Genomic DNA, 20,755 nt, shown 5'->3' with positions numbered 1-20,755 from the left:
CACAGGAAAAGCTGCCTGGAGGAAAAGGACCTGGGGTGCTGGTTGATAGCAGCTGAACATGAGTAAGCATGTGCTCTGGTAGCCAAGAAGGCCAGTGGCTTCCTGGCCTGGATCAGAAATAGAGTAGCCAGTATGACTAGGGAAGAGAAGAATCTCTTCTTGAATTAGTTACAGTCATACAGGTAAACATGAGAGAAAGCTATACTTAGTAATTACTACTAAGGTTATATGCAGCATTTTATCTCTTTTTTACTTGTTTATGAAAGAAAAATCTTGATTTCAGGATGCTGGGCATAATTTAAAAATAGATGAGGTTTGAAGTCCCCAGGAAAGGCATGCAGTGCCGACTTCCACCCAGTCCCTTGCAGCAATGTGTCGTGCCCGGAGAGGGGAAGTGTGCGGGCATGTGAGCAGTGATGGGGCTGTGCTTGTGGGTATTGACAGAACCAACAGGTCAAGCACAAAACAAGCAGGGGGTTCCATGTGGTAAGAAACATTCTGTCACAGCACTTCTGACTTACTGATTTTTGTTCTGCCCTCAGAATGATTGGCACATTGTCCTTGGACACAGTGAAGTGAAAGCCATTCCAACAGATTAATGAGTAGCCGGACTGTAACACGAAGAATTCAGGAGCACATACAGCCACAGGCACACAGTCAGTGTATGATTCTTAAGCAATCTGCACAATCCCATGTCTTCATGGATGAGCTGGGCTCTTACAAGTGTCACCAAAGTTCATCAGCAAAGCCTTCATGTTCTCACTGTGTCCCTGTTGCTGTGAATTCAAGAGGCACTCTCTCCGTTTCTCTTTGCACCTACAGTGCCCCTGAGACTAGTGGGTTGGGAGATCAGCTTCCAGGGAGGTGGAAAAAGGGAAATAACTTCTAACCAGGGCTGTTGCTTTTGCCCCATGACATTGAGGGCAACCACAGGTGAGCTGCAAAAAAAGGGTAGGAAGAGCATGACAAAGGAGTCAAGAAGAGGGAAGCACTGAAAGAGTGAGGTTTAATCCAATGAGTGCTTCACTGTCATTCTAGCACTTCTTCTGATTAAGGGGTGGGGCTCTGAGCTGGGAGGCTTGGCTAAAAGATCAGAGCAGTCCACTTGTGGGAGCACTTCACACAGCCAGGTTCCCGTGTGCTGGAGAGGGCTTGTGGTGCCAGCAACCCAACTGCTCTGCGGGTAACTGAGTTCTTGGTGCAGGAAATCAGCGGTGGCAAGCTTTAAAACAGACACAGCGGTCAACATGAGCACGGCAGGCAAAGTAAGCAACAGTTTGTATTAGGAAAATTTCTTTGCTGCAGCTGAGTAATGCATTTTTAAGTCTGAATTCTTTGCAGGGACACTGTAAGTCCTGGTGGTATAGCACAGGTTAAAGTTTAGGATGAAGCTGGTACAGAAGAGCTGCCTTTATTTGCAGGCTACTGTAGTTTCTCAGGAAATGGTTGTCAACTCTTCAAGTTTATTTGAGGCAACATAAGGTAATAGCACCAGAATAAGTATAACATCCTGTCTGGGTTAGCAAACTTTTTAATCTCTGGATAGTTTAAAATATGATAGAATGTACTAAATGTTTAGATCAATGTATTTATTTCCACTCTGAGATCCTACAGTTTAAACTATTTTTTAAACTATTTTTAGTTTAATTTATAATTCTATCAGCTTGTTTTCTAAAAAGAAGATATAGCTAATATTGTGTGAAATTTCAGGGTGAATTGTGCTGCCATTAGGACAGTTATTAAATTTGAATATGCATATAACAAGTCTCAAACTTTAGTTAATGAACACCAGAAGTAAATTTCGCATGCAATGCAATACTGCAATACTGAACTGTGACTCAAGTTATATCTTTGCTAGAAATTGGATTACAAGAGAGATGGAGGTTGATACGAATACATGTTCCTTCTTGCAATGCTGGCCAGATGCTAACAGGCACCCAGGGATCTGCAAGAGGGATTAAGGGACATGCAACTAGAAATGGGAAACAACTGAAAGCAGGCAACTTCCTAGAATGTGTCTTAAGATAGCACTAAGATCATTTGCTGTTACTGCCAGCTGTCTTCACTATTCTAAAACCAAAAGAGAGAGGAAAAAATGCTCTTTAACTCTGAGTTACTGCAAATACAAAATTAATTGTAGCTTACTGTAGGTAAATTCACCAAGTTCAGTCCCCTACTCAGCATAGGATGGAGATCAGTAAATGAAGGGTTGCGATGTAGCTTAACTGCTTTGATTTCACCATTTTTATCTGAGAATAACACGGGAGTTACAGTTGCAATTTATGTAACCAAACAGCATAATGTGTGTCCTGCAGAAGGGTGTGTTTCTACACCTGCCCTCCCCCTGCAGTAACTCACACAGCTGGTAGAACACAGGAGCAGAGAAACAACTGTTAAGGCAGTGCTTGTCTTAGCAGATGAGGTGGGTGATATTGTGCTGTTGCTGCATCTGTGGGACCCTATTGCAATCCATAAAAGCTCACAGGGACTAAGCAGTCAGAAAAATACATAATTAATAATGTCTCATTATAGGAGAGATTTGTTTGTTCTCGGCAATCCACACTTGTTGACCTTTGTTCTTAGAAACACTACATGTGCTTTGCATGTGCAAGTCATGGGATCATCACTGTGTTATGTGGGATACAATACAAATATATATATTGCCTTTTTAGGTAAGCTGGTGCCATTTGAAATGTGATCTTTGACCACACTTGTGAATTTTTCACTAATCACACTTGCATCTAAACATTAAATTTAAATTTAGTGCAAATATCTCTTGATGCATTTTTTTTCAAAGCATTGTGCCCACCCCACTTCTGTGTCTAGCTGCTGAAGTCTGCTATTTTATTTGTTTAGAATTTCCTAGTAATTATTTTCTTTGTTACCAGTTTTCAGTTTGTGGGTAATCAGACATTATTTCTACTTCTACTTCAAAAGTTTTGATACTAAACATTTGTTTGTTTATTGTTTTCCCCTGTGACTTTTGCAGCACGCTGGTGTTAAGTTGTCCTGGTCACGCGTGATGAATATGCATGTGCTAAACTTCTTGCATCCTAGATTTGATTCCCCTCTGTTTCCTTTTCAAGATCATGTCACCTGGACACTTGCAGTCAGTAGACTTAACAGAAGGACTGAGGACTTTATAGTGTGTCACCCAGGAAAATAATATTTCAGGGACTGGGGTTGTTTAAAGACCTAGAATGAGATCTTCAAACACCTCCAAGGAGGAACAGCAATTATGGGGACAGAGAGGTCCCACTGCTTTTGAATACACTAGGACTGAGCTTGCAGGGAGGAAACCTGTTTGAGAGCCTGGGATGAGGTGTGGACAGTGCTCTTCTCTGTTCTGAGGGGATTTTTCTCTCAGTGGCAGATGGTCAGAGGCGCCCTAAAGCCTGTCATTACCTGGACAAAGCCTGAAGAGTTAATGGACAAACTTCAGTCTAAGAGATGGAAAAAAAACTGTCTTGGATAGTTGGGTAGTAAATCCACCTGAGTCAAGTATCCCTTCTGAGAAGGGGGGTACCTTAGCATGCATAATACTGCAATTAAAGAGACTGTTCAAAATTGCCTCTGTGTAGTGCTACATCAGTTTGCACAGGTGTCCTTTCAGCCATCACCTCATGCCTGAACTTGAGCTCTACTAGAAGTTTTATAAAGCTGTACTAGGCTCTGAATTCCATTTTTAGCAATTTTGTCAGTTCCCAACACAGACAGTTCTAGGCAATACAGACTTCATCACAGCCTGATAAGTGACATCATTTAGTGTGCCATCTTCAGGAAGATAGAAATGCAGACAAGTAATCCAACACAGGAAAAGAAATTGACCAAGGAAGTTAGCAAAGGAGCAATGAGAATGGGTAGGGTATCCCATTACCTAGGAGACTATTACACATGATGCAGCTGAAAACTTGACAGAAGTGACAGAATGATGAGCAAAGTCAGACATGATTTTGGTGAGGGGAAAAGCAGGCTTACATTGACCTTTGGTGTTGACTTTTTTGTTGCTTGGTTTGGTTTTCTTCCCTGTAGTTTCCCTCTCATCTACACAAATATGAGCAGGAGTTTCACATGCAAAAGGGAAGAATCTGTGTGGTGACTTGAAAATGCAAATGCCATTCCCATTTTCTTTGCTCTGTTTGAAGGTTATTAAATGCAAGGCAGCAGTGCTGTGGGAAGCCAACAAACCATTCAGTATTGAGGATGTGGAAGTTGCCCCACCAAAAGAACATGAAGTGCGTGTAAAGGTATTGAAAATAAAATTTAAAACACCTCCTATGACTTGCATTCTATCTTGCTTTTAATCGGAATTAGTTCTATAAATTTTTAAAACCCAGTCAGAAAACATTCTACTAGAAAGTAGTTATTAATCAGTCAGCTTCTATGAAACACATTTAAAGTCCTTAATTTGATAATGAGGTTCTTTTAAAAAAAATAATTTTTTCAGGGTTGTATTTTTTGTTTACTGACATCTGTTTTTCTAATAGGCTGAAAAAATTACAGTACAAGGCAAAAATCAGAATTTTCTGTAGTGTGGAGCAAGAAAATTTATTTTACTTTGTTTGAATCTGTGCTAGGAAGTAGCTCATTAGGCCTGGGAGCTTCCTTTTTTACCTGGATATTGGCCTCAGTGGAATGTAGCAGCTGCCTTAATTTTTGAGCAGTTTCAAGTGTTACATACGTGAGTAAAACCCTGTCATGGGGTTGACAAATCCATTTGTCAGAATAAAAGTTGTAAACACATACCTGAATATTTCAAAAGAAATAATGCTGTTCTAGCTGGAAGAAAAGGCAAAATGTCATATAAAACACTATGTAGCCTACATTTTTTAATGTAATATATACAAATATTTTAAATATATACACAGCACAGTAACATAATTATTGTGCAATTATCTATAATATAAAATCATTCTATAATACATTATTTATATAAAATATCTATTATACATTATCATATAATCTAAATGTAATAAATACAAAATATACACAATATTTATATGTTTATCAATAATATGTGATGGGTAATTTGTATTTACATAATTTTATAATATTTATATAATATTTCACACTCTTTAAATATTTCACACTTTTCTTTTTAAGTATTTATATATAAATATCAGGAATAATTTAATTTACTCTGTTCTCCCTATATAATTGTATTGCTAGAACATTGGTTCTACAGAAAAACCATTGGACTCCCCATACAGCTCAGTACTGCATAGCAAAGATTCACAAAGGGGCATTGCCGTGTAGATTAAAGACTAATAAACACCATGAAAATCTTAGACAGCTAAATTTGTTTTACCTGTAGATTTATTGTGTGCATGTTGGATTTTGGGGAGAAGCAAGTGGCTTCTCCAAATTAGAATATCATTTCACTTCCATATATGACATGACACAGTTAAAAGCAGAAATATTCTTGTCTTTCCTGTGAATCAGATCGTGGCCACTGGGATCTGCCGCTCTGATGACCATGTGATAACTGGTGCACTGGTTATGCCTTTTCCAATAATTCTTGGGCATGAAGCAGCTGGTGTTGTGGAGAGTGTTGGGCAGGGAGTGACTGCAGTCAAGCCAGGTATGAAACAGCACTGAAAACAAATCCTGTGCTAAGTTTCCAGACCCTCAAGTCAAAGATTATTTCTTTTGTGAGTATTTTTACTGCGCAGGAAAATATTCCAATTTCAATTTTTTCAAGGATACCTCAAAGGATATAAACCTGCTGTTTATGCCTTTCTGTGTCCCCAATATACTTTCAGATTTTCTACTCAATTTCTTTTGGTTTTGGCAAAAAACATCTGCAGCTTGCTTTCCACCTACATCGTGCTTTTCCTGTTGTGGGACTAAGAACGTAGAGTCTTTGCTGTTGTTCATGTGAAATCAGGCATTAGCTGCAGGTTCTCTGAACAGTTTATGTGGCTCACCTTTCTCAAGGATAAGGCAAAGCAAAGCACTAAATGACAAACAAGTCAAACACCTTTTAATTCTCTTAACAGCTAAAGAATCCATTGACTTAAGTTGACCAGAACTGAGGTCTTACCTCACTTTAAAAGCACCAGGGCACAGCTGGGTTGCCCACCCTGCCTGCAGGCTTTGCATGTGGGCAGCACCAGTGCAGGTGAGGCAGCACTTTTCCCTGAGGGCTGGATTGCTCTGAGCACACTCATCTGGACCAGCTGCTCCTCTCCCTGTTCCCTTTGAACCACAGTGCATAGATAGTCAGTGAAAGACGACAATTTTCAGCCAAGTGCTGCAAGATGAGATGGGATTCCTCTACACTTTTATTGGACGGAAAAAATTCTAACAAGGGTTAAATTATTAAGAGAAAATAACATGGTTTTATGACATAGGTCACACTCAGTTCTGTGGAAAGACACCAGAAATTTTGCATATCAAAATTAGTTGTAATAACTTTGCCCTAATTATGTCTTTTATATAAAAGACAGAGAGATGGTTCATCTTAAAAATGTAGCAGAAGGAAATAAAACCATGGCTGTGTTCCTAGTGTATATTTGCCTGGAGATTAAATACACTTACTTCATGTTTTTACCTGCATGCTTCTTATTTGCCTTTTTAATCCTCTGTCATTACTGTTTTATTTCTAGGAGACAAGGTTATTCCACTCTTTGTTCCACAGTGTGGGGAGTGCCAGAACTGCTTAAACACCAAGAGTAATCTGTGCAGTAAAACTGAGTGAGTTTTTCTGGATTATTTACAACCCTAATTTAATTTGACTTTACCCAAAATGGATTACTATCAACAAGTTTCACTTGCCATTATTTCTGGTCATCTTTCAAACAGTCTTGGTACAAGTGGTGGATTAATGGCTGATGGCACCACGAGATTCACCTGTAAAGGAAAAGCAATTCACCATTTTCTTGGTACAAGTACCTTCACTGAATACACAGTACTGCATGAATCTGCTGTGGCCAAAATTGATTCCGCTGCTCCTCTGGAAAAAGTTTGTCTAATTGGCTGTGGATTTTCAACTGGTTATGGGGCTGCTCTGCAGACCGCCAAGGTAAATATTGTGCTGGGTGTTTCTGATATTTTTTGTGGTGTCTATTCAAGATTGTGTAGCCTGCAAGTGGGTTGTCAGCATGGCAGCGAGAAGGTACAGACTCTGCGGAAAGAAGATACCAGTTCTTTGCCTACTTCAGATTCTGTCTCTAGGGTATACTCAGAAGTCTTCAATTCAAAATCCAGTAAAATTATTTATTACCATCTATAGTGTTTTCCCTTATAGCTTTATCACCCCTAGAAAAATGTTATAACAGAGTTAATTTTTTTTATTGTAACTAAAGTATAGGAATAGATAGAAGCAACACATATAGGCAACACTCACAATTATAGCAATATATGAATGTGAGTTTTAGAGCTGGCACTGTCAGGAGTTGAGTGACACTACAGATCTTAACACCACTGGAATATAAAGCGTCATAAAAAAAAGGTGTGTCTAAACCCAAAGCTGAGACATATAATGAAAACCTGGTCTCAGAAATGTATTTTAGGGAGAATTCCTCTTAGTCACACGTAGCATTATAACAGTACAGCTGGCTACTGCACTAGCAGGTATGCATGTGCAAATTCCTTCTCAGCAGGAATTTCTCTAAATTGCAAGAAGTGGCTTAAGTGAAATCCTGCTGACAATGAAGAAGTGCATGGTAGTTTCCCTAGCCTGTAACATTATGCCATGTTTACATGGTTGTTATTACAGGTGGAACCAGGCTCCACTTGTGCTGTTTTTGGCCTCGGAGGAGTTGGCCTCTCCGTTATCATGGGCTGCAAGGTGGCCGGGGCTTCCCGCATCATTGCCGTGGACATCAACAGTGACAAGTTTGCCAAGGCCAAGGAGCTGGGAGCCACTGACTGCATCAACCCCAAAGATTTCAATAAGCCCATCCATGAAGTGTTGACGGAAATGACCGGCGGGGGTGTGGACTACTCCTTCGAGGTCATCGGCCGTACGGATACCATGGTATGCCACCAAAGGAGGGGGTGACACTCCTCAGCACTCCCTTCACCAAGCCACCAAGCACTGAGGATGAAGAGGAGCTGGGAACCACTGGCCAAGTACCAAGCTCACTTCAAACCTGTGAAGTCCAGCTGTGGGCCAGTGAGATGAAGGGACAGAAGCATACTCAGAAATTTAGGAAAGGGAACTTCACTGTAGTGCCCTGGCCACACCAGGGTGGCTACATGTCACATATTTCTCAATATTTCTCATGCTCTCCAAAAGTGACTTATCACTAATAATTTAGACAAAATGGGCAAGAAGAGCAAAGCTAGGATATACTTAACACCAGTGAGAGCAGATACAATGGTGTGAGGAGATAAAATGGACAATTTTTTATGTGGTTTCAGCTACAAAAAAATTGCAAGCAGAGCCATGAGAGGAGGAGATGGAATTCAAACTTCTGTGCCCCAAGGACAAATCTTGCCTGACCCTGGGTGTCCCTCTGTCTCTAATGCAGGCTGCAGCCTTGGCCTGTTGTCAGTATAACTACGGAGTCAGTGTGATTGTGGGAGTGCCCCCTGCAGCACAAAAGATCACCTTTGATCCCATGCTCCCTCTTCTCTGGTCGCAGCTGGAAAGGCTCTGTCTTTGGAGGTAAGGACTTGGAAAGATGTGATTTACCTGGCTTGAGAAACTTGTAAATCATCTTGACTGAAACAGGGATACATGAAATTAATTGCTCAGGCTGTTATTGGAAGCAGTATTGACGGTTGTTTTGCTGATAAAGAAGTTGAAATGGAATTAATTACGGGAACTATAATGTCAAGTGAAGGAAGCTAAAAACCAGAAGGGGAGGGAGGGAGGGGGAAGAAAGGGAAGAGAAGAAGAGACAAAGAGAGATATAAGAAAACAGAAAATAGAGCAGAAGAGAAGGAAAAGGAAAGGAAAGGAAAGGAAAGGAAAAGGAAAGGAAAGGAAAGGAAAGGAAAGGAAAGGAAAGGAAAGGAAAGGAAAGGAAAGGAAAGGAAAGGAAAGGAAAGGAAAGGAAAGGAAAGGAAAGGAAAGGAAAGGAAAGGAAAGGAAAGGAAAGGAAAGGAAAGGAAAAAAGAAGGGAAGGGAAGGGAAGAAGGGAGGAAGGAAGATGAGAGAAAAGGGAGAGAAGCAAAAGAGAAAAGGAAAATGAGGGGGAAGGGAGGGAGTAGGATAGATAAAAATAAAAAGGAAGAAAAATGAGAAGGAGAGAGAAAAGAGGAGATAAAGGATAGAAAATAAAGCAAAAAGAAAAAAAAAGAGAAAATCATAAAGAGGGAGAGAGGACAGAGGGAGGAGAGAAAAAGAGCAAGTGCAGTAGTGGAATAGAAAAAGACGGAGAGATAGCAGGATAGATGGAGTGTCAGAACTGTAAAGGACATCAGGGCTTATACTCAGCTGATTTCCACAGGGGTCAGACCCCCAGCTTAGCCCTTGGCCAGCTGCCAAGAATCCCTTCCCATTCTTTCTCTTTTTGGAGCTCTCTCAGCAGTCCCACACTCAGGAAGTCCTAGCTCACTGAACTCAAAGGCCACAGAAAACTTGTTTCCAACAACAGGTTTTCTCACTCATGACCTGTTCCTCTTATGTATTCAAAAAGACAGCTGAATAAAATAGCAGAGACAAATCAGGTTCCTCTGGAAGGGCAGTCTACTATTTATGACACTTTATCTGGTGGTGTTTATAATAAAAGAGAGACACATCCACCACCCGCTCCCCACTTTTGAGCAGACAATCAAGTTTCAACTTACCAACACGGATGTCAGCACTCTGGCTTTTGTGTGACGTGATTAAGTTGGAAGTGCTTGATGTGGGGGAAAGTTTGGATTCTGTAAAGACTGACAATTATACTGGTCTGCTGGGTTTGCCATATGTGGAATAGCTGCACTTTGTCCCATGTTTTCTGCTGGCACCCTGTGTTACAAAGGTAAAGCCATGCAGCCACATTTCATCCCATTACTCTGCCATAGAAAGTTTATCTAAAAATTTAAGCTGCCCTGGGTTTTATGAATTTTCAGAAGCATTTAATTTCATAGTGCATTTTCTGTGGGGATTTTTTCAGGCTGGAAGAGTAAAGATGCAGTTCCCAAACTGGTTGCTGACTACATGAAGAAAAAGTTTGTTCTGGATCCACTAATAACCCACACACTACCTTTCACAAAGATCAATGAAGGATTTGATCTTCTAAGGACAGGGAAGAGGTAAGCATAATTTCACTGTAAAGGTTCTGTATAAATAACCTAAAGGAGATCTATGGTAAGACAAAGTCTGACTTCATGGCAGAGAATGGGGAAGGCAGCCCAGCATGCCCTTTAATCCCTCCCAGTGTGTTCCCATGGGCTGCAGCTGGAGTCATAAAGTCAGTAAACCTTCAGCTTCTGAATGCAGCGGGCCCTTGCAGAGGAACTTTCAGATTGTGGTTTGAGCAGAGACACTGGGTGGCAGAGGGAGAAAAGACTGCACAATTGAGGAAGTCCCAGTACTCACTGGAAAAAAGCACACAACCAAGGGAGCATAGGCGTGCCAAGCTGTTGAATGCCAAGGGTTAGCTACATCATATACCAAGAAACATTTCGGGATGAGGAGCAGGAACACAGAAATAGCCAATTTCTCTTGTGAGTTAGGGAACACAATCCCAGTCCAACTGGTCTAAAATCACTGGGTACTTTACCTTGAGCATCAGAGCTTTTAAAAAGTTAAAGTACTTGGTATATATATACATTGCAAACTCGGAATTTAGCTCTTGTGCATTCCTCAAATAACATGAAATTTCAGCTCAGACTGTTTTCTCAGGGTAAAGAAATTGGAAATATTTTTTGACAGAGACATTTAACAAGACTCACCACGGGAATTGAAAATTGTCCTTAGCAGAAGTAGGAAATAGATTTGTATATCTTAGTATGTGTGGAGACTACCCTCTGAAAGGTCTAGATGTTTATAACTTACAGAATCTGAAGAGTTACATTCATGTTTTCTTTTCATTGTCATTTGCTAGCAGTTATTTTAGATGTTCCTCGCTCTGAATATAAAAGCAAGTAACAGCAGAATTTCAGCCCCTGAGGTTTGTTCTCAGGTTCTAACGATGCAGCACACACTTCATTTTTTGACTGTCCTTATTTTACATAGGCTATAAATGTTAGTTTTAGTCTTTAGTATAACAAATGGAAAAGTGGTGAGGACAGAGATGCCAGCAGCTTTGCTAAGATACTGATAGTCATCGTGAAGATGGAGGCACGTCGCAGCGGATCATTTTATGGAGTATAATACTTCAGCATTTCAGAGCAGAGTAAGCTGTACCAGTTACTCTGTAATTGGAAAGATGTGTCCAAGCCCCTCTCTGAGGAACTTCTCTGACTGTAGCTGGTAATAAATTACCAGGAGCCCTGGGCTTCATCAGTGAGGGCTTTGCAGTCTTCTGTGAATTTTGTTATCCACATCTGCAGCAAAGTTTGCACATCTGTTCTGTCATTTTGCTGCAGGCTGGGGTGGGGGCAGGCAGGGAGGGAGTACCTGTTTGACAGCAATAGCACAGATTACAAGAGAAAACAGCCGTGTTCTGTTGATGCCAGCCCAGGGGATCTTCTAGTCACTAACTTGTCTTTTTATACTGCAGCATCCGCAGTGTCCTGACATTTTAGGATTCCCAGACATTAAGCAGCGGATGGCTCAGCACCAGTATGAACTTCACCGTCCTCCAATTCAACTTACATGAAATGCAGACCAAGGCTTTCCTGAAGGATCTACCACTGCCCTTGAATAAAAGAATCAAGCTCAAACCCCACATTTCAAGAACAGAATTTATAAATGAAACCATCTTTTTCCTACTACCTCCCTCTCCTCATTCCTGTTTTATATTCTTTATATTGTGCTGCAATTTTAATATCCAGTTATGAATTACAGGACTTGCTCCTGTCACAGATGTTCTAAAAATTTGGATTTTTACAAATTACTTATAATATGCAATCTTTTAGTAAAATAAAAAGGAAATATGCTGTTTGTTTAGGCTTCCATAACACTGCAAGCTTAAGAAATTTGTAGGTGCAGTTCAGCATAGTGAAACTCTAGATTAGAACTGTGTATCCATCCTGAAGGACTGTATCATTCCAGTGCCTAATAAGCAAGGAATGATATAGCAGAAATTAAAATTTATGGTGACCATGTGTTTGAATCAATAATTTAAGTAAATCATAGACTTATGACGCTGTCAAGTCAGGGATGGAAAGAAAGACTCCAGTCTTCAGGTGGATCAGAAGGCTAACTTTAATGAAAGTAATGGATCTCTTATAATGTGACTCAATAAAGTGATACTTGATTGGTCTCAAAGTAGAAACATCTCACACTACTGGTGACTATGAATAGCACACTGTGAAGAACCATAACTATTAATAATAGTTACAGAAAGAGAGATAATAGTTGTTTTAATTCTTTCCTCTAAGATTCCCAGGCTTGGCCTGGGAGAAATTATCTCTGTTCTTTCTTCAACTGAACTGAGAATCTCCATAGACTTAGGTACTGTAGAATGTCTCACCACTCAGTATTTTACCAGATTACCACTCCCAGATATTTTATGTAAAACTGGCATATTATTGTTCTGTGTTATGGTTTGTATTTGGTGGTTTGGCATTTTTTTACCTTTATGCCTCTGTCTTGAGGCTGTTTTAGTTGTTGATCAGTGTGGTTTAACACCTTTGGCCAATTTATACAAATGCCTCTGAAGTTTGGGAAACAGAGTGAAGAAACACGAACGTGCATCAAGTTTTTTGTTTCCATTATACAAAGGGGAGGTTCCTTAATTTCTTAAGTATGAATACAGAATAAATGGGAAGAGACAGGTGAGTGGTAACAGTTTGCAACAATCCAAACATAGAGCATCTTACAGTTTTCTGAATTTGCAATGTGGAAACAGAAACAAGGCTATTTCTATCTTGGCAAATATGGTCAACATTGACATATCTTTAGCATGGACTAATCAGAGCTTGCAGGCACTCACACACATGGCACCTGGGTAGAAGAGGTGCCATGTGAAGCAAGAGGACTGTGCTACGGATGACTTACCTGTCAGCAGAAACGGCCTTTGAGTGGCACAGCTAGTCTCATGATTTGAGTACGAGATCACAGTTTAATGATTTGAGAATCAAGAGATTACAGTTTAACCTTAAACATTTCTATAAATTCAATTTACACAACAATTGAGAGCTGAACTTCAGTCGTCAGTGTAAAAGAGCTGAAGTACAACAAACCTCACTTCTGTCCTCTTCAGGATGATGCAAAGCCCATTTTTGTGGTTGTCGTCTGCCAAGCGTAGTAAATTCCAGCTGTTAGTATCTTTCGTACAATAGCTGCTGGAGTCCAAAACAATAAATCCATTATATAATTTTTATTAGGGATATTTTATAAGGCAGCCATCTAGATCTGTCTTCACATGGAGGAATGAAGTGTATTCTGACTGAGAAACAACAAAAAGTTCCTACTTTCCTAGCTTATTTTGCCCTGCAGACCCTCATCAACACTCAGCTGAAGATGAATTTGTTTGTGTGATTGTATAGCTTGGACAGAAGGTTTCTGCCAGCCCTTCCTGATGACTCTCTGGCTCTGAGGTACTCCTGGGGAGCCCAGGACAGCTCTGGACAGCTCTTGCACAGCCCTGTGTAAGCCTCCCTTTAGGAGCTTTCCTGGCAGCGAGTAGAGACCACATGCCCCATCAGAGCACCAGCTGTCCACTAGCACATGATGACACCAGGAAAAATCCACCAAACACATGAAAAATCCAGGAATTTCCCAAGAAGCAATCTAACTACCAGACAAAGCACAAAGGGTGTTTCCTCAGACCTTGAACTACGGAAGAGTTTAACTGAACATCACTTGGCTTTGCTTACAGCTGAGCACTCCCATGTTTCTGCTCTCCCACCACACCCCACCCACTCAGACACTCCCCCAGGAAATGGCACATGCTCCAGTGTGCAGCTCTACTTTCACATGCTTTTAAGATCATGCTCCTTGACAGCGCATCAAAGCCAAATGATCATTCCCACACAACATAATTCCCTCCAATGCTTCCAGGTTATCAGATGGAGAGCACAGATCCCAGTAATAAGAACAATTGTGCTACACAGATACCTGGGAGACAAGAAGCCCATGTTTGTTCGGGGGTTAGCAAATGTTTGGACAAGTGAAAAAATTGCTCTGGACAAGTGAATTTATTTTTCTCTAACAAGATACACAAAACATACTAGAAGTCATGATAGATTTATTTCTTTTTAAATGAAACAGGTTGACCAGGCTGAATACTGAAAATCTTTAAAACTTCATTCTAAAACTCCTTATTCCTGGGAAATTATACATCATCATTGTTTATGGTCTGATTGAGGCTACCAGAGGTTTGCAAACAAATGTATGAAAAAGTAGAAATTTCTTGGGAAAAACTGTTAAACATCCCTGTTTACCTAAAACACAGATAAAAGTGATCCACAAGTGCATGTCTGCTCTAGAACCAGCTGCTCACCTCCAAGACAGGAGCGTGTCTTCACCTAGAGGTCGAGTTGACCAGCAAGGCTGGAGAACTGAATGCCGAGCAGCACACCCATGTGGCTGGGACCACTGTCCCACCACAGGGCTGGCATGCTCTGTGTGAGAGCTCAGACAGCTGCTGGGGCAGGACAGAGCAGCTGGGCTGCATCCCTGGAGCTGGAGATATGTTCAGGGTTCTTGAGAGCTGGGGGCTTGGCCAGCCAACTCTGAGCCCTGCAGCCGCTATGAACCTCCTCCCCAGCCCATGAGAAAGGGCTGGGACATTCAGTAGCCAGCACCAACACAAACCTCTGCGGGCACTCCACTGAACGTGTAAACGTGGGGCTGACCTCTTCCCAAACACAGAAACAGTTCCCAAACACACACAGTGCTCATCTTAGCCCAGTCCTCCAATAAGCTCTTGCTCATCCTGTTTCTCCTACACATCACCTTTTCCAATGCCTCAGAAGAAAACAACTCTGGGGGAACCTAAAGAGCCCAGGGGATGTGAACCAACAAACCTGGCTACACTGGAGTGAAGCAAATGTGTCCTTGGAAAACAAATTCCTTTCTTGACAGACGTTCCCCTTACTGCTGTGGTGAAAATAGCTCCAATACCACAGACAGTAAAGCTTCAACCCAGACAGCAACGTGTCTTTGTCATCCACACCACATCTTCACTGCCTTTAACTGGATTTTGTTTATTTTTTAATTTTTAACCTCTTTGCAAATATGCTGGTGTAAATGGCCACCAGGTCAACTGCTCCAACCTGGCAAAAAGGGGATGCCAAGGAAGCCCCAGCAGAGACGCAGATCTCCTCCCTCCACACCTGCCAGAATCATCTGGAAGGAATAATCCAACGTTTCCGAGCTTCCTGAGCCTTTCAGGCAGGGAGGGCAGGCAATGACCCAAGGGCAGAGTCACTGATAGAAGGCTCCCTGGAGGATTTCTGCCCCCATCCATCTCCCTGCCGCTGTCCAGCTCCTCCCCTCAGCACTCCCTGTGCAGCATCCAGCCCCCGACACACATTAACCAGCGCTCTCCAGAGACGGTGCCGCGCCGGGACTGCTCCCGCTCCACGCCTGGCGGATCCTGCAGCACGCCCGGGCAGCAGCTTCCCTCCAGCCTGCCACAGCCACAGACACGGCTCTGCTACGACCTCATGGCCACTGCGGGAAAAGTAAGGACAAGGCATTTCCCATCCTCCTTCCCAGGTGCCCTGCTCTTGGCCAAATCCGCTGCAGAAGGCTCAGCCTGCACACCACTCCGTGTGCCCTCTTTCCTCTGACCTTACTCTCCCCCCTCTCCCAAACCCCTGAGAATTTCACCAGACACTGCTCTCGGGCAACTGCACACGTCCAGACCTGCATTCGGTAGTGCATTCCCCCTCTGTCCTGCTCGGCTGCTCAGGAGACAAAATTTGCAATTGTGCTGGCCTGAAGAGCACCCTCTTGCTCAAAAATCCCACCCTGAGCTCCTGCTCTGGCAGCAAACGCAGCTCTTCAGTGGTGCCCTCTTCAGCCACTCACCTCCTGCACTCAGCCTTGTCCATGGCAATAACCTTTCCAGGCTGCAAGCCCCATCTTGCTGATGCCAAACTGCTTTGAGTTGATCGGGGAAGGGTTTGTGCCATGTCACACATAAATCATCCTTTTGGCAAGGAGAGAAATGATCCAGTTGCCAGCCAGTCCCAGGCTGGGACTGTTTTGTAACCTCTTTTTAGATACCATCAGCTCACTGAAATGAACAGTTCAGTCTTGCTTGCCTTAACCTGCAGAAGCGCTCATGTTGCTGTCACATCTGCCCATACACCAGACAAACCAGTCACTTCATTTTGTATTTCACACAATGCCGGTGTTTACTGAACGTTGTTTAGCATTGCATACAGCTGAGCACTCCAATGTCTCTGCTCCCCCACCAAATCCCACCCAACCAGCAACCCTCAGAAAACAGCACAGGGCAGTTGTGTAGCTCTGGAAGTGTTGCAGTGTGCACAGACATGTGTTGTGCAGCCTTGGCTTTGGTGATTGTAGGACAACTGTCCTGGGCTGTTGTCAAAGGTGAACCTTGTCACAGACATCTTTTGTGAAAAATCCTTTCTTTAGGATTTTTCTCCCTTATGAGAAGCTGTGGCCTCAGCAACAAAATGTAAACAATGGTTATCTGCTGCTGTGGAATGCAACAGGTGCATCCGTGATTGGTCTTGGGTGAATGTTTGGATTTACTGACCACTCAAGGCAGAGCTGGGTCTCACTCTGTGCTGAGACACAGACCTTTGTTTATTGATTCCTTTTCTATTCTTAGCTTACCTAGCATTCTGAGAACTTTATTTCTTTTTAGTATAGTTATAATGTAATATATATCATAAAATAATAAATCAAGCCTTCTGAACATGAGGTCAACATTCTCGTCTCTCTCTTCACCCTGAAAAACCCTTGCAAGCCCTGTAACAGAACCTTTCCCTGCAATGAATTCCTCTTGGTTGTTTCCAGGTTATCAGGTGCAGGGCTGCTGTTGCCTGGGCCCCGGGCAAACTCTCTGTTGAGGAGGTGGAAGTTGCACCCCCAAAGGCAGGGGAAGTCCGGATCAAGGTAAAAATACATTTCAATAATTTTTTCTCCCTGAAGGGAGCTGTTCTTCTTGTGGCTGTAGCTTGGATATAATCCAGTGATCAGTGTCCACCCATCACCTTAACTGCCCAGAGAAGTTCTGTGGAACATCCTTCCACAAACTGAAACAAACAATGTCTGGAATATTTCTAGAAATCACCATTTACTCTTTCCTCTCCGAACAGATTGTGGCCACTGGCATCTGTCACACAGATGAACACGGTTTGAAAGGTTCCTTGCCTAATATGGAATTCCCATTTATTCCTGGCCATGAAGGAGCTGGGATTGTGGAAAGCATTGGAGAAGGAGTGACTGCTGTGAAACCAGGTAACCAACAAACACTCAAACACATGTCCAGGATTCAGTCCTCACAGCTCTGCCAAGAGCTCAGAAATTTCTCCCTTCTCCTGAGTCACTGGTTAAAAAACAAAGTGCAGAATCAATGCACTGGACACTCATGTCCAATTTTACAGTCTGTTCCCCATGTAGACAAATGAGGAGTGGAGCATTCATCCTCACAGGGAAACAAGAGGGTTCATTGTAGGTTTCTACCATCATAAAGCTCAGAAGAGGTGATTCAAAAGGCAATGCCCTCAGGGACTGTGGAGCTAAAGGCACCTTACAGAGATCCATTTTGTTGCAGGAGACAAAGTGATCCCACTTTGCATCCCTCAGTGTGGGGAATGCAGCTTCTGCCGGAATCCTGAATCCAATTATTGCCAGAAGTCCCAGTAAGTTTACTTTGCCTTCCCCTACACCTACATGGGATGGACTTTATGACAAATCAGTGCTTCACTCAACCAAATACAAATACTTGCATCTCCTCCACAGTTTCTCTGAACCGCAAAACCTGCTGCCGGACAAGACCAGCCGCTTCTCATGCAAAGGGAAGCAGATCCATCACTTCCTGTGGGTCAGCACCTTTGCAGAATACACCGTGGTCCCAGAGTACACTGTTGCCAAGATAGATGCTGCAGCACCTCTAGACAAAGTCTGCTTGTTTGGCTGTGGGTTTTCCACAGGCTATGGGGCTGCCATCAACACAGCCAAGGTTGGTGTTCAGGCCTGTTTAGCACTCCAGGGTCACCCTCACATGCTCATCAATCCTGTGCAAAAGAAACCTTCTCCTCCTCCTGCTCTTGCTGCTGGAGACTCACAGGCTCCCCTCTGTGTAGGTAAAACCAGGCTCCACCTGTGCTGTTTTTGGCCTTGGAGGAGTTGGTCTCTCTATAGTCATGGGCTGCAAGGCAGCTGGAGCTTCCCGCATCATTGCCGTGGACATCAACAAGGACAAGTTTGCCAAGGCCAAGGAGCTGGGAGCCACTGACTGCATCAACCCTCGAGACTTCCAGAAGCCCATCCAGGAGGTGCTCACTGAGATGACCGGGCAGGGCGTGGACTACTCCTTTGAGGCCATCGGGCACAAGGACACCATGGTAGGTGGCACTTGAGCATCTGTCCTCCCTCCCAGATCATCACAGGCTCCTCTCAGGGCAAAATTGACCCCCATGGGAAGATCCTCACAGGCTGCCTGCACTGCTGGGCATATGTTTGTGAGAGAAAACAGCATGATCTTAAAAAAAGCCCCATGCTCTCCAGGTGTGCTCCACAAGGGGACATGGCATGTTTTCAGATTCCCAGAGAGGAGCAGGAGATTGCACAAAAAGAGCACTCCCCTGACTGACCCATAAGGGCTCTCTCTCATTCTCCTGCCTGTCCCATCAGATTGCTGCCTTGGCTTCCTGCAATATGAGCACTGGTGTCTGTGTGATGGTTGGTGTACTGGATTCTGGTTCAGAGATTTCCATCGATCCCACACTTCTGCTGATTGGGCGTACATGGAAGGGATCTGCGCTCGGAGGTATTGTACTTAAGGAGGCACTCTAAACAATTCAGCTTTTTGTTTCTTGGCAGTTGACAATCCATAGGAAAAGAGGGTTTTCAAGCAAAAGATAACTAAAGAGGAGCATGCCACTGCCTGTATTGAACATTAGCATTAGACATGCAAATAGTCCTCCACCTGTGTCACACAGTAACCCACTCATCCCAAAGAGCAGAAAACATCTCACAAGGGTGTGGCACCAGCACTGGTCACTAGTCCTGACCCTGACAGTAACACTACCGTGCCAAAAGAACCTTTCCCCCAATATTCATGCAGCTGCTCTCTCCTGTTTCTAGGCTGGAAGACGAGAGAATGTATCCCCAAATTAGTTTCCGGCTACTTGGAGAAGAAATTCAATTTGGACTTGCTGATCACGCACACGCTGCCATTCGCTAAAGTGAACGAGGGATTTGAGTTGCTACGTGCAGGAAAAAGGTGAGACCCTGAACCAGCAGGAGGTTCAGCAAACCTCAGCACCTCCTCCTAAAGTTCCAACAGGCAGAGCATGCAACACTGGCTTCCCAAAGAGCACCTGAGCCTTTTGAGGAAGCAGGGCCTCCCAGCTGAGTGCTGGCAAGATCTGCCACAGCCCCAAGGGAAGAGCCCATGTTCAGCACAGGCAACCCTCCTGCTCATGGTTCAGCTCAGCACAGATCCTGTGGCCTTATCCCATGAGGGGCTCCCGTCAGCAGGGATTTGAAGGCTGCCCCGCTGCTGCACGCCTCATGCAGCTCAGTCAGGAAGAGGCTGGATGGCAGAGAAGGTGGCCGGTCCCCAGGCACACCTGCCTGCCACACTGCCTGCTCCTGAGCTGCAGCCAAGCCTCCCTTCCCTTCCACGTTTCAGTATCCACACTGTCCTGCTCTTCTGAGGGACGCGGCCTAGGAAGCCGAGCGGAGGGACCAGAGCAGCAGGTGCTCTCCAGGCCCGGGCCCTTCTCAACCAGCACCTCCCCTTGTGGGGCACCAGGAGAAGAGAATGAGGAACTCACCTGTGCTGCTGCCACTGCTGGTCCTGCTGTGCCCAGACAGGACATGGAAGGATGTCTCTCCCAGGAAAATGCTTTTACTAATAAAGGTTTTTAAACCAACTCATGTAATACTGTGCACTCCATCAATAGAGCTTCCAGGGCCTTGGGACAATTGGTTGACAGATCAGGAACACTGGTAGTGATTTCCTTGACCTGTCGGTAACAAGGAATTATACTGGTAGGAATAGGCAGATCCTTGGGGTCAATGCATGGCTCCAAGGCTGGTGCAAGCAAAACAAAAATACTGGGTATTTGACTGTGGGGTGATCCATTCACCTCCTCGTATACAGCCACCTGACAGGATGAGCTGTTCTCAGAGTGGAGAAGGAGTTCTAGCACAGGAGCTAGCATGGCTGCTTGACAGAGGTTTAAACTAGTCTGGGAAGGGGAATGGGAGAATACCAGGCTGGCCAGTGATGAGCAGTGGCATTGTGTGCCAAAGCGTGAGGAGAGGAGCAGGAAGGGAACCCCTATATCTGCTTGATAAGTGTTGGCTACAAAACACCACTCGTGAAAATATTTCTATACCAATGAATGCAGTTTGAGGAACAAGCAATGGTGACCTGGAAACTTTTGTCAGGTGCCAGAGACTTGATATCATTGGCATAAATGAAACTGGTGGGACAAGTCCTGTGACTGGAGTGCCCTGGGATGGTTGGATGGTTACAGGCTCTTCAGGAGGGAAAGGCAGGGCAGAAGAGGCAGGCAGGCGGCACTGCATGGAATAGAAGGGTTG

General features: G+C 43.6%; 2 protein-coding genes across 2 annotated transcripts; both read left to right on the top strand.

The window, feature by feature from the left end:
- The first annotated feature begins 1,038 nt into the window (after window positions 1-1,038).
- On the top strand, window positions 1,039-12,725 carry LOC131556604 (alcohol dehydrogenase 1-like). The gene is given in 10 exon segments (XM_058803323.1): window positions 1,039-1,265; window positions 4,146-4,247; window positions 5,443-5,581; window positions 6,609-6,696; window positions 6,805-7,024; window positions 7,721-7,981; window positions 8,478-8,573; window positions 8,575-8,614; window positions 10,053-10,191; window positions 11,604-12,725. Coding segments are annotated over 10 exon segments (1,128 nt in total). The 5' UTR covers window positions 1,039-1,247; the 3' UTR covers window positions 11,629-12,725.
- A 2,665-nt stretch (window positions 12,726-15,390) lies between these two features.
- LOC131556704 (alcohol dehydrogenase 1-like) lies at window positions 15,391-20,044 on the top strand. Its single transcript, XM_058803513.1, has 9 exons — window positions 15,391-15,678; window positions 16,991-17,089; window positions 17,293-17,434; window positions 17,751-17,838; window positions 17,939-18,158; window positions 18,283-18,543; window positions 18,833-18,968; window positions 19,286-19,424; window positions 19,836-20,044. Exons 1-9 carry the CDS (start codon window positions 15,661-15,663, stop codon window positions 19,858-19,860), a joined length of 1,128 nt encoding a protein of 375 aa, XP_058659496.1. The 5' UTR covers window positions 15,391-15,660; the 3' UTR covers window positions 19,861-20,044.
- The last annotated feature ends 711 nt before the right edge of the window (window positions 20,045-20,755 follow it).

The sequence above is a fragment of the Ammospiza caudacuta genome, chromosome 4 (genome assembly GCF_027887145.1).
Source record: "Ammospiza caudacuta isolate bAmmCau1 chromosome 4, bAmmCau1.pri, whole genome shotgun sequence".
In the NCBI taxonomy this organism is placed as follows: Eukaryota; Metazoa; Chordata; class Aves; order Passeriformes; family Passerellidae; genus Ammospiza; species Ammospiza caudacuta.
Note: the sequence above shows the minus strand (reverse complement) of the source record. Positions and strands in the feature narration are given on the sequence as shown.

Coding starts and splice junctions, on each gene's coding strand:
- LOC131556704 (XM_058803513.1), top strand. Junction 18,159..18,282: donor CTGCCATCAACACAGCCAAG/GTTGGTGTTCAG, acceptor CCCTCTGTGTAG/GTAAAACCAGGCTCCACCTG. Junction 18,969..19,285: donor GAAGGGATCTGCGCTCGGAG/GTATTGTACTTA, acceptor TCCTGTTTCTAG/GCTGGAAGACGAGAGAATGT.